This window comes from Cygnus olor, chromosome 5 (genome assembly GCF_009769625.2).
Source record: "Cygnus olor isolate bCygOlo1 chromosome 5, bCygOlo1.pri.v2, whole genome shotgun sequence".
In the NCBI taxonomy this organism is placed as follows: Eukaryota; Metazoa; Chordata; class Aves; order Anseriformes; family Anatidae; genus Cygnus; species Cygnus olor.
The window spans coordinates 56,582,744-56,596,354 of NC_049173.1; the positions used below are offsets into that span (position 1 = coordinate 56,582,744).

The window sequence follows — 13,611 nt, forward strand, 5'->3', positions numbered from 1 at the left end:
GAATTGGAAATTTGCTACGTGTCTGAGCAAGGAAAATAAGGAATGATTAATACTAAATTTTCAGCCAAGAGTTTTGATTTTATAGCTCCCTTTGTAAGTAGGCACCTGCTAGTCCTGAATGAGTCCACTCTTGTCCTGGTTTCAGTTAGGACAGAGTTAATTTTCCTCCTAGTAGCTGGCAGGGTGCTATGTTTTGGATTAAAATGAGAAGAGCGCTGATAACATGCTGATGTTTTAATTGTTGTAGAGCAGTGCTTACACCAAGCCAAGGACTTTTCAGCTTCTCGCTCTGTCCTGCTAGCGAGCAGGCTAGGGATGCAGCAGGAGCTGGGAGGGGGCAGACCCAGGACAGCTGACCCAAACTGGCCAAAGGGGTATTCCATACCATCTGACGTCATGCTGAACAATATATAGGGGTGGCTAGCCGGGGTGGAGGGGGGGCCGGCTGCTCGGGGATAGGCTGGGCATCGGTCAAAGGGTGGTGAGCAATTGCATTGTGCATCACTTGTTTCGTACACATTATTATTATTAATACTATTATTATTATTATTATTATTATTATTATTATTATTATTATTATTGTTGTTGTTATTATTATTATTATTATTATTGCTATTATTTTCCCTGTCTTAATAAACTGTCTTTATCTCAACTCACAGACTTCACTTTCCCATTTCTCTCCCCCATCCCGGAGAGGGAGGGGGGAGGGTGAGTGAACAGCTGTGTGGTGTTTGGCTGCCAGCCTGGTTAAACCACAACAGTCCATGTTTCTAATCCAAAACATAGCACCCTGCCAGCTACTAGGAGGAAAATTAACTCTGTCCTAACTGAAACCAGGACAACTCTTAATTAGAATAGTTTAATTATTAATAGTTTAATAGTTAATCTAATTATTAATAGTTTAATAGTTAATGTAAAATGCTGATTCATTACAGTATACTTAAGTTTCAACGCTTTGCTAAATTAAAATTGATGTTTGTTTCACGCATTCACAACAACTTGTTTCCAAATGTACTCCTCCGCCATTCCCTGTCTTCACATCATTCGGTTACATTGTCCTAGAAACCTCATGTTTCACTAAAATAGAGAAGAATTGAAAGTATGTTTTGGTATTCTTGAAACACAAGCACGTGCGTGTCTGATATGAATACGAGATGAAGAAAAATACAGCCAGCATTTACTTTGACTATCACCTTACACAAGTCTCTTGTGTATTTGAAATCTTTGTTCTTTAAAATGTACAAGGTGCAAATGGTTGTTATGGCTTGAACATATGTTTATTTATTGTTTTGTGATGAATTCCTAAGGATTCTGTTTGAGTTGTAGAAATATGAATTCCACTGACCGTTTTTTTTTTGTCATTTAAATTTTGAGGCAAAATACATTGTTCGCCATATATTTAGGATGACAATCTAAATATTACGCCCTAAGAAGCTCGTCATCAATTACTTTAGTAGGTGCATGTCAATCATTGTTATCCAATGATACTGTGAACATATATAGTTCAATTCCTTTGATCACTAATAATTATTTTAATTAATGCTAAAGTAAAAGTACAGATACAGTCCTAGAAAATAAAATTCAAATGTGAGCAACAGCTAAATAAGTCTACCCTATTGATGTACAACATCTTTGTTCCATACTATAATCTAAATAAGTAAGTAAATAGCATCTGCCGTATAATAAATTAGGTAACTGCTAATAAGTACTCCATATCTGGTCTTACCATGAGCAAGGTAATGTATAATTATGCACCCTCTACTGAGGAGCAAATCGCCCTTGCTCCAGTTGGGTACATGCACATGGCCCACTACTGAAGTGTAGCTGCCAAATATGCTTCATAAATACGCACCTTACGAGCTGACTGTTTGCCTGTGGCCCTGGGGGGTCCTTAGAACTCTTTGCAATTTTAGAAGTGCCCAAGTGATAGCAGTAAAGAACCAGCTGCGAAACTGGAGGATGTCCAGGAAGACAAATGCAGGGGGTAGGTTATGAGGGGCATCTGGCAGCAGCAAAGAATGAGGTGCTCAAACAGGGAAAGATGGTGAAGTTAGTGGAGGTGACCAGGAGAGAGAAACAGGACGGGAAGAGGAAGGAATGAAAGAAACAAGAGGAGAATCTTACTCCCAGATGTTGATAGCCTCTGCTGATCCTCACAGTGATCTAGCTTGTTTCTGTGGTGGTAGCCTTGAACCCATACGTTTGCATGAACTGTGACATCATGTGTTAAAAGCAAGATGATCACTTACCTTCAGTTTTCTCTTTTGCTTCTAAATAGTGTTTCAGATACTTGAGTGCTCAATACCTCTAAAAGACTAAACAGTACAGTATTATCTTCTCAAACTTGGTCTTGTTTCATAATTGCCAGCAGAGTCCTGTATGAGAAATGGTAGTTTAAATATAATGTTTTTCTTTCAAGGACTTATTTGAAGAAAGTATCATTGTCTAGGAAACACCCAAACAGACTTTCTATGGAAGGGGCAAAGGTTGCGTTTAAAAGACTTACCTAACCTGTACTTTGCCCATGAATTGCATCTGCTTTTGTTAATATTATCAACTAGAGAATTCAGTTGGCTTTGCGTGTTTGAAAAATGAGACCATTCATACATTTTAAAGGTTTCTTTGCTATATTGAAAGTATCATAAAATTCATTTTTTCCCCTGAAAAACGCTTTTTTTGAGAAAAAAAAAAAGCATCATTGTTTTCCTTTAACTTCATATATACATTGATTTATTTAGCACAAAAACAATGCTCTTGTCTTGTTGGTGCTTTCACATTGCCCTGTAATACTAAATGAAGGTGATAAAAGAAGGTGATAGACTGAGGACAATTTCATATGGGCCTGTCGTATCAACTTTTCTGAGAGAATGCTGCAGCTCTTTTCACTTTCAGACAGAATCTCTAGCCTGCAGTGTGTTTGTTCATCCAACTTGTTTCCTCAGCATCTGAATATTCTGTGACTTCCCTGGGGAAATTTAGCAGTGCTGCTTAGGAAAAACAAAACAAAACCAAAAACTATTATAAAATAGCTGTTATAAACATAGCGTAATACAAAATAATTAGAGAGTTTTTTGTTGTTTTTTTGTTTGTTCGTTTGTTTGTTTTCTCAAAGAGATTTTTAAACTGGTAACATTATTAAGGATATGTTGTATAAGCTACAGACTGACATCATCACATAGCAAAACAACCAAGTAGAATCTGGAAGAAGAAATTACAGCTTGTTACAGATATGACTTCAGATATGAAAATGCTTTTGGACAGGTTTCCCTGGACTTCGTCAGAAATGACATGCTAAATGAGAAGGTAGCATACTGTATCTCCTTTCAAAAGCACCAACAATACACGTAGAGTCTGATAGGTAGTAGAACAAAAATAGAACAAAAAGTCTGGAAATATTCTTGTGGATTTTTCCTCTTAAATACATAAATAAGCAATTCTACTTCATAGTTACTGAGATAAATGAAGAAAATCTTATATGTGGCAATTCCATCACCAGTTGTTCAATTATGTTAACAGTTTTATTCTTAGGAGGGTATGGAAAATACAAAGGATGTTCCTTCTTTTCATACTATAGAGAAAGTTTGATTATGAGCATGTTATTCTTTCACAATTGTTATCCAATTCCTTTTAAGAAGCCTGCAGCAGTTCAAACTGTATTTTTGCAGCTTTGCTCTCTTAGCCTTAAAAAGTAGGAATTTTCTTATAGCTGTCTTGAATCTGCTTTAGTGAAATTGAAAACAACTAGTTACGATGCCATCTCACATAGACTTCGCAAGTAGATCCCCCCTCCCTTCCCTTTACATCAATATTTTGCAGTTATCTTGCATCGCTCACAGAAATTTTGCTTTTTAAATTAATACATGTAGATTTTTTTCCTTGGTTCTTCTTCCCAGGAACTGTTTGCACACCATTAATGCCTGATGTTATTCTGATCTGAACTTGTTTCTTTTGGTCTGTGTCCATTTACAGTGACATTTGCAAGTAGACACAAAAGTCCAGCTGGACATTTCATCCATACTGAGTAAAAGCATTTTTTTGTAGTCTGTACACACAGTGTTCTTTGCTTCTTCTACAAATATATCACGCATTCAGTGGTGATATCATCTTGAGTCATTCGTCCCTACTGTCTTATATTCTCTGTTTGCTTCAGTGATTATTCCTGTCTGTATTTTACACTTTTACACTTGTCTTTAGGGAATGTCATCTTATTTTCTCCAGTTTGTCAAGATAACTTTAGAAAAAACCTATCTCCTATGACATGTAGAGTTCTGGTTTGATGTCACCAGAATATTTGATGAGTGTAAGTTTAATTCATGGTTCAGTTCGTGAATGATATATAACAGATAGAACTCTGTCCCCTAGAAAGTTAGTTTGATTATTCCTTTCAGTATTTTACCAAAAATGATTGTTGTAGTATTGCCATCTGTAAGTTATAATCTCTTCTTCTTTTCTCTTCCGAACATGGGTATCGTTTCTTCTTTTCCAGTCTTCAGGTACTTCATCTACTCTTGGCTGAGCCAGTGAGGAGCTAGGGTCCTAGAGCCTAATATCACATCATACAGCAGTAGAAGTGATGGTGCACAAACTTGACTAATAGAAGACGGCAAAGTGAAAAGTCTTAATTACTCAGAGTGGTATTAAAAATAAAATAAAATGCTTTGTCTAAAACAATTTGTCTAAAAATGTTAGGACTAAAACTAAAAATATATGTCTTACCAGGTACTGTGTACCGTAAGATTTAAATTTGGCTGAAAAGTGAAGGAAAAAAATTAGCACGCAGAACAGAATTGAAAAGAATTTGGAAGACAAAGGCTTAAACTACGGTGTGTAAAAGATATCCTGTGGAATCTGCCCCGGACTTTGAGAGTTGGTCCACGTCGTAGTATTTTGAGTAATTATTTCAAACTGTGGTTTGTTCTCTTGCAGTGAAGGTCTTTGTAGAAGAAAGCATTATGACTACAAGTGTTGCAGAATGTTGCTCTTCATCTTGAGCTCTGGAACAATTGTCTTTAAGCTAATATTGCTAAAGATTCGTGAGTAATGGATCCAGTGATTTGGCGGTTATACAAGCAGATCAGGATCTCTGCAAGCTCAGAACTTATGGAGTGCTTTGCATTTCATGCTCTAGTTCCATTTGTATACATTGGTTTATGTAGAGCCAGATAGTAAGATTGATGACCATTCTCCTTTTGAAGCATTTGCAATACAAATGGCGCTAAGTGCTGTACTTAGTCTCCATGGTTTAGGATCCCTGTAGCTCTTGTTGCAGGCGGTAGTTCAGTCTTTGAAGCTGCTAGATGTTTTTTCTTTCAAGTGATGAGGCTTATGATGATTTTATTATAATGCTTCTGTTAATTATTCATATACGGATTTTTTTCATGAAGTCAGAGCTTTTGTACACTTCTAGATGTGTAGTTGGATGCTATCCAGTACTGGAAATAAAATTGTGCTTTTCAGCTTATCCACTATTTGTGATTGGATCTGGCTACTTATTGGGTGTAGAAAAACACTTCAAGACAGGTTATTATTTGTTTTTCTCAGTAGCTTAGCACCTTGAGATAGGAAATTTAGATTGGCTAAGTTGATTTTTGTGAAATACATTAGTTCTATTGCATACATATCTGTGGCTGATATAAAAGGTGGCAAGTGGTGGCTTGATTACTTTTCAGATAACTCTCTTGTTGAGATAGTAGACCTAGCACAGGGATAGTTTTGTCATCTTCTGCTACTGTAAGGTGAGTGAATACCTGCTTTCATCAAGCGCAAGATTTTTTTCGTCTTGTTATGATTATATTTCTTTTGAAGTAGGTCAAAAAACACTGAGTACTTGTGTTTTTTTTTTTTTTTTTTTTTGTTGGTTGGTTGGTTGGTTGTTTTTTATTTTCCTGAATGGTGGTATAATTTACTCACAAAACTTAGAAAAATGTATGTAGAAATTCTTATCTAGACACTTTTTTTTTTTTTTTTTTTTTTTTGCTTAGGGGCTATTTCACAGTTTAAATTAACATTTCTTTGCTGTTGCATTGTTTCTATTTCAAATACCATATCTTATTTTTTTGTATATTGGTTCCGTAATGTTACAATCATTAATAATGTGTTAACGTTAGCTGCACAGTAGGAGACTAAAAATGCAGGCTGAATTGGTTGTGGAAAAATACTTACAATGCTATTTGAAGAAAATGGAAAAAAAAGTAATATGAGATGTGGGATACAAGAAAGTACAGGGATGTCACCATGTGTATTTCTGTGTAAGGATGTTGGTTTATGTATTTGTAACATAATTTATTGTTGTCTTTATTGAACAAAATCTCTTTCTACTGTCATTTTATTAATAGCCTTGTGCAATTTCGGAGAACAAGTTTACAAAATGTGAAATACTGTTGCAGTGATTAGTAAGTCAAGTCTATTAGTTTATTGTTAGCGATTTCTTTTATGGCATAGTTTTGAGCATTAAAATTTGTTGAAATTTTTAATGAACTGAAAAATCAAATTTAAAAATTTTCTGTATGGCCGTGAAGATGTAGCCTTAACAATATGGATTTGCATTACAAGTTAATGCAGTCTTAAATATCTAGTCTGAGTTACTATGAGATACAAGACTATTCAATAGCCAGCATGAGCTAAAGTTACTTAAAACTAGCAGCAGCAGCTTTACACTTAACTGGCAGCATTCAGCTATTCAATCAATTTGCAGACTTGGTCCAGCTCCCACCAAAATGAGCAGAGTTCTGCTATCGATATCAAATTGAAATGGATTGGGACTTTCACTGACATGTTCTAAATAGCCTAATTCTATTAATGATTTTGAGTGTGCCTAGTAAAGGTGAAAATTTTTTAAATGTTGTCACGTAAAGTATTGAAAATTCAAACTGCCCAAAGGTCAGAGAGAAAATATGGCTGAGGGAAAGAAATATACCAAGCTGAAAGATGACTTAAAGCCTCAAACACATGTATCAGGAAAAAGAGGGAACATTCCCCATGAAAGCCATGAATGTGGATCCAGGTGTTCTATATGTCAAAAAGGGGCAGGCTTCTGGATGAATAATGCCAAGGTCAGACTTACACCATCATTTTTCTTCACTGTTTAAACTTCTGCAGTGGTAGATGCTGTATAAATTCCTGAGGGAAAAGTGTGTTTTTGTGAAATATTAGAACTGAAGACTTGTTATGCTGAGAATACTGGGACAAGACAAGCTGTCGGTCTCCATGCAGCAAGGGAGGGAATGGTCTGGCAGAGGCACAACAAATTGTGAACAGGAAAACCAGGCACCCACAGGAGTGCCCACACAGCGGAGAAGCCCCCTTCACCCTCCAGCACTCACTGCAAGCTTCATGTCTGGCTCAGGGCGCAAGCCATGGAGCATGTTGGCCTTCCCTGGTAGCGGAGAGGCTGGAGGAACAGCCAAGGTGGTGTCCTGAGCCACCACGTCCCTGTTGGTACCTGGCACATGTGGGTCTCCAGATCCAGCCACCCTCCCAGCCCCGGGGCTCCTCACCAAACCACACTGTGGGGCGATGGCTGTGAGATGGCTTAGCTCTGGGCATGTCCCACATGAGGTGTACTTCCCAGCAGAGCCAATGTGGAACAAATGCTGAGGCATTCAAAATCAGATACATAAAAATTCTCAAAATAACTGGAGCATGTCACTTAGTCTCCCTCTGCTTGATCCTGTTTTCTGGGCTGTTGCTGATGGCAAACAGCCACGTATACATTGATCTGCAGTATAAAATTCTCAAAATGAGCGCAATAAATTTAATCTTCATTTGGGTAGGGTTTTTGAAAATTGTATTACTATTTGTTAACTGATTTGGAACCACTCTAATTATTTATGAATATGCTGGTGTTAATGATGACTGTATATGTTGGATGGTTTGGGCTTTCCTTTATTTGTCAGCTGAACGTGAAGTGATATTTTAGAAAATGCAAGCTTTGAGATAGCTATCTCACGAAAAGCACTTCTAAGTTAAATGACATTGCCAGAAATATTAGTTCTGTTTTGTTTCGTATTTTCCTGGCTGAACTGTACTCTTGACTGGAAAGGTCAGATCTTAGAAGGAAGCCTCAAACCCAAAGAGCTGAAGTTTCTGGCAAGACTTGAACCTCTCTCAATGAAAAGGAAGTAAATATTCACAACACACTACTGACAAAGGTCTAGAACATACCGGTATGCCTAAAATGTGTTTTAAAATGCTTACTCCCTCAAAGTGGGTGTCCTTACCACCTAAATTAATAATATAATTGTTTAAAGAAGGTTGACAGGAAAAAGAAAAAGCAGCAGGTTGTTTTATTCATGTTGATTGGTTAGCAATGGGCAATAACATTTAATGCTAAACCATAAGGTGCTCTGGCCTGAGCTAAAGGAAAACCAGGCACAAATGTTAGTGCTGTGGCTTCCTGTGTATGGTCTGAGTGTGTTTCCACGGGTAAACAGCTATTTAGTTTAGAGCTTGAGTACTTTTGTAAAACCCCAGTAAAATGCCATCTTGCTTTCAATGTAAATGGTTTTTATGTGAAGGAAAAGTATGCAGGCCAGGGAGCTTGAAGTGAAACTTCCACTATAGAACCCACAAAGGTCTTATTTCCTTTTTAGTGTATACCCAGTGCAGTCACAAATAAGAGAGAAAAGCATGGTGGCAGCAACAAGAATCAAAAAAACTTACAATCTGAGATTTTACAGAAATGATGCTTCTAACTGACTTTTATTGCTGTTAGAAGTGCTTTAAGTGCAACTCAGATGTTTCTGAACATCTGGCTATAGGCGCACACCTGATTAACAGGAATAGCTGCCAAAAAGTTTTATTCTCAGTTACATTTAACATCCTCTGTGAACAGTAGAATTCAGAAGCATGAGTCTGTGTTTTTCTAAGATACAAATAATGCTTACAGAATAAGCACAGAAAATTTCTATTTACTGGGTAATTTATTCAAGTTAAGCAGTTGTCCCAGTTTTCAGTTAAATGGTTTCCAATTAAAAAGTTGTCCCAGTTAGACAATATAATGAATTATGAAATAAAAAGTTATACACTAAATATTTTATCATTTTTCAGAGTATTTGTTTAAGGACTATTTTTTTAAAAAAGTTCAAAATTTAACATGTGATAAAACATCACTTAGTCAATCGTGTTTTTTAATTAAGCAGTATCTGTGATAACTTTATCTTCAATAACCAACAATTCTTGGTAAGTGTAAAAAAAATAAGGTTAAAAAGTTTTATAATAAACAGCCAAATTAAAACACATTTTAATCATCCCCTGAAGAAAACTCATAAAGAGACTAGAAATAGTTATGTTTATTTTAAGCAGTTAAAAGTTAAAAACAAAAATAACTAAAAAAAATGAAAAAGCCATCACCATTTACATTTTATTCAATATTGAATGAATTTGAACATGTCGCATAAAATTTCTGGGAAAAAAAAAATACTAAAAGCCTTTAAAAACGTATTTAGGCTGTTCTAATGGGTGTTCAGTATTTTTAATAGCCATGTCTCCCTTTTTTTATTTTTATTTTTGTACTTATGCTTGGAAAAATTTAAATATGGACATTGTGTGTTGTGTAATTCACAGTGAGTAAGGGTAGGTATATTTGTATGTGGGTTTGATCTGGAAAAGTGTAATTTATGGACAAAAATTGCTCAGTGCATTCTTTCAGAGGATGAAAAATTGATTTATCTCAGTTTGGTCTGTAAGACCTGATCCTGCAAAAATGCCAAAGGGAAACAACATTTTTGTTTACCCAGACCATGCTTTGCAAGGGTTTTTTCCTCCCTATCAAAACTTGCCTTGTGTAGTTCTACTGGTATTTTGTATTTGTTCTACATTCAGTCTCTAAGGCACATTAATTGAATTAGGGTCCTTATAAATCTTTTTAATCGAAATAGCAGTGAAGCTATTGTGATAAGAATCCAGGCTTGATAGATAAAATTTTCAGAAAAAAAGAAAAAAAAAATCATTCTGCCATTCGTGGATTATCATGTAAATAAACATCAGTATTTCTAAGTGAGTAGTTCATTTTAAAAAAAAAAAGAAAAAAGAAAGAAAGAAACATTTTTAATGCCAGGATTTTATTGTTACTTAACGTCAGTTGAATGGTTATCAATATCTGACTCAATATTGAGCCAGATTATCAATATTGGCTCAGTAATCTGTGAAATAAAATCAATATACATGAAAGATACAGATAAAGTTTACCCATCAAAATACTACGATATTGCCAAAAATAAGAATGAGGATAAACGAGGATATGTGCATCATAAATGATACACATAGAAAAACTTTATTAATAAATATTAGCCTGTCCTTTGGAAGAATACCTCTTCACTGTAAACGGAAAATGTTTTACTTGATATGAGTTGTGTTATCACTATCTGTTAGATTAATTAATTCTTTTTAATGACAGGTACCAATTAAAGAAATTAAATTATTTTCTTCCAAGTTGATTTTAATATGACTGCAGTTTCATTGAGAACAATGAATTATATAGCATTAGACATTCTTCTGAAAAGAAAGAAACAGCTGTCACCTGTAACTACAGTTACCTGCTTTCTATTAACTACCCAGATTTTCAGTCACCTAAGTAATTTACATATCTAAGAAAACCAGACACCTTGAAATTTGTAAATCTGGTATTCCACTGATTTAAACTTCAACACAGATGGTGCTGAATGGAAAAGTAGTCTAATTGTCTGGCCCACAACAAGTGGCAATCCATCATCCTCTTTGTAGTCTTAATCCTTAGCAACGGACACCATCAGAGATGCCATTGTGGCCTCTCACTTACCATAAAAACACTATTTTGTATAATTTCATTTTTAATGATAATTGAAATTATATATACTCCTTTTCAAATGTTACTCAATTTGAATATGTATTAACTTTTATAAGTAGTGTAGAGTATTTTAATAAGTAACAATAACTAAAATGTTAATGATGTGAGAAATTACTTCGTCTAGTTCTAGTATCTAATGAGAACTGTCTCTGTCAGAACCAAATTTAATTTCAGTTTTTAAAACATAGAAATGTGCTTATTGTCTGTGTTATGTACTATCTTTAGTAACAACTGCTGATGTTGCTGATCTTTAGGAAAATTCTTGTATGTTAATACACATTTTCCTCTCATAAAGTCTAGTTAAATTATGCAAAATCTAATGAAATCAAAGGATTCATTCTGTATTGCCTGCTCTGTCATGCTGATGAGCTGAACCAGTTGTCTGATCTCTGATGTGCATGTGACAGTGACTAGTATCATCTCGAGGAAATGTGATGCAGTGGAAATGATGGAATGTGGTCAAGAGAGACTTCCCTGCATCTGAGCAAGAGGTTGACTTCTGCTTTGAAGCAAGATTGCCTAATCGTACATGTTTTTGACTAATGAAACTGTGGCTGCTCTTGAGGTATCTGCTGACAACCGCAGGGCTGTCGAAGCTATACGTATCGCCTACAATATGTGCTGCAAGTAGTCATTGCACCAACATGTAAACCAAGTTAAGTGTGGTTTGCGGAGCTTATGCTAAAACAGCATTTATGTCGTGTGGCTACACGTAAAGCTATGCTACAGTCAGTAGAGTATGTCTGATCTTGAAAAGTCTGTCAAGAAAACAGCATCTGTCTGGGGTAAACCTCCGAAACCTAGTGGGTGAGGGGTGGCAGTAAAGAAAAGCATACTTGCAAAGACTTGGTCAAAGTTGAAATGTGTTACTTTTCCTAAAAGAGAAATGAACAACGTATCCAATTATTCTCCATGCACAAAATGTCAGAACTTCAGAGAGAAGAAAACCAGTTAGTCTAATACCTGTCTACTGTTCCCTTCATAAACAAGGAAAACAAGAAGTAGGCTGTTATTGCAAAAACAATAGTAAAAGAAAACTGAAGACAACAGGAAAATAAAACTGTACCATCTTCCTTCTGGTTACATAGTAATGTGCTGTTAATGACAGAGCAGAGAACTGTGGGAATCTGGGATCTCCTACTGCCCCGAAGTGGGAAGCACCTGCAGATAATTAATTTCCCTGAAATGAGAAGCCTGTTCAACTGTGTCTTGATCCCAGGGAAGGAAAGAGGAGAGAAAATCATTGTATTTATTTACTGAGTTTTTAAAGCACCTCCTGGATGTCTGCATTCAATATATTGCATATACTTTGTGAAAAGCTGGATCTCCTCCCAAAGGACTCTGCAGGCAAATAATGTTGTGCAAGGTAAAAAGCAAATAGGCCTTCTGCACGGGGTGCACACTGGGTGCCTGCATCTGACTTCAAGTACAGATCTCCCCAAATGCTTTCTTCCTATGTATTGCATAACTAGCTATTCCTGTGAATTTTCCTTTCATATCTCAAGGGAATGAAGATAGAGAAACAAATCTGGAGTTAACCCCTTGTCTACCAGCAGATAGTAGCATCTCGTAAGGGGTCTACATGCATGAATGTTTGGGTGCTTCCTAATTTCTGTGTTTATTCCTAGTTATGTTACTGTTAATAAGTCCATGTTTAAAAGTACAAAATTCTGTGTCAAATTACAAACAGAAATAAGATAAATGAACAAAGTAATGAAACCTGTTTGAACACTTTGCGTTTTCCAAAAGGATACTATGGAACAATTATAAATACAGTGTGGAATATCTTTTGCTTCTGACATTGAAATTAAAGAGTAAACGTGTGTTCACAAATTTTGCAGATTTAAGCCCTGTTCCCACATAAAAATACACGTTCTCAAGGAAGAAAATATATATATATCTTTATCCCTCGAGGCCTTGTCTTTTGGCAAGCAATTCTGACCCAATTCATTTAAAAAAAAAAAAAAAAAAAAAAAACAAAGTTAAATTGTAGATTACATCAGCTTTTTCTTCTTTATTCCCACAGGCACAACAGCTAACAGATCTGGAGCAGAAACTAGCAGTTGCAAAGGATCAGTTGGAAAAGGCAGCACTTGACAAAGTAAGAAGTGTAACGTGATGTAAGCACGTTTATCAGCTGTGAATGTTTCAGTGTAATTTGACAAAAACAAATGAAATTATTGCAAAAATTCAGATGCATGCTTAATTGCATATACCTGGGAGTTATCTTACTGAAGTCAGTGGAACTAATTACGATGCATGAAGTTAAATACAGCTGCAAGTTATTTAAGAGGAGGGAAATCAAGTTAGAAATAAAGGTTTCAAAGACCCACTGAAAGCAGAATGCTCTTTATGCATTTAAATGCACTAATGAGAATATGCCTGTTAGCTGGTACAATTTTATCTGAGGTTTAGTCTGGATAGAAATGTCTGTCACTTGTTGGGATCAACTGATGTGACAGAGTGGGCTCGTTGGAGGGCAGAGGTGCACTCTCAGGACAGGGAGGCTGTGATGAATCCCCAGGGAAGCAGTTTATCAGAAAGGAAAACACTTCAATATACTGCTAAAGACTATTCTTTTAAAATGTTTGTGTGTACATATATATATTGTTTTTAATAGTTTTCTACTATTTTCAAGTTCCATTAAGCATGAAGAAAGTATGCCCCTTGCACGAAAGCATTTTTCGTTGGTTATCAGTATTGCAATAATTGAAATCTTCCTCTTGATGGAAGATTTACCTCCAGCACTGCAAAAAGTCATCTACATAAACAATGATCACAGCAGC

General features: G+C 35.8%; 1 protein-coding gene across 3 annotated transcripts in view; it reads left to right on the forward strand.

Annotated features, from left to right (window-relative positions):
* Positions 1-13,611, forward strand: part of LUZP2 (leucine zipper protein 2) — a 261,711-nt gene that overhangs the window by 200,937 nt on the left and 47,163 nt on the right. For all 3 annotated transcript variants that reach the window (XM_040559468.1, XM_040559471.1, XM_040559470.1), the window contains exon 11: positions 12,852-12,926. In XM_040559468.1, coding sequence (XP_040415402.1) covers positions 12,852-12,926 — 75 coding nt within the window. The remainder of the gene's footprint in view (positions 1-12,851; positions 12,927-13,611) is intronic.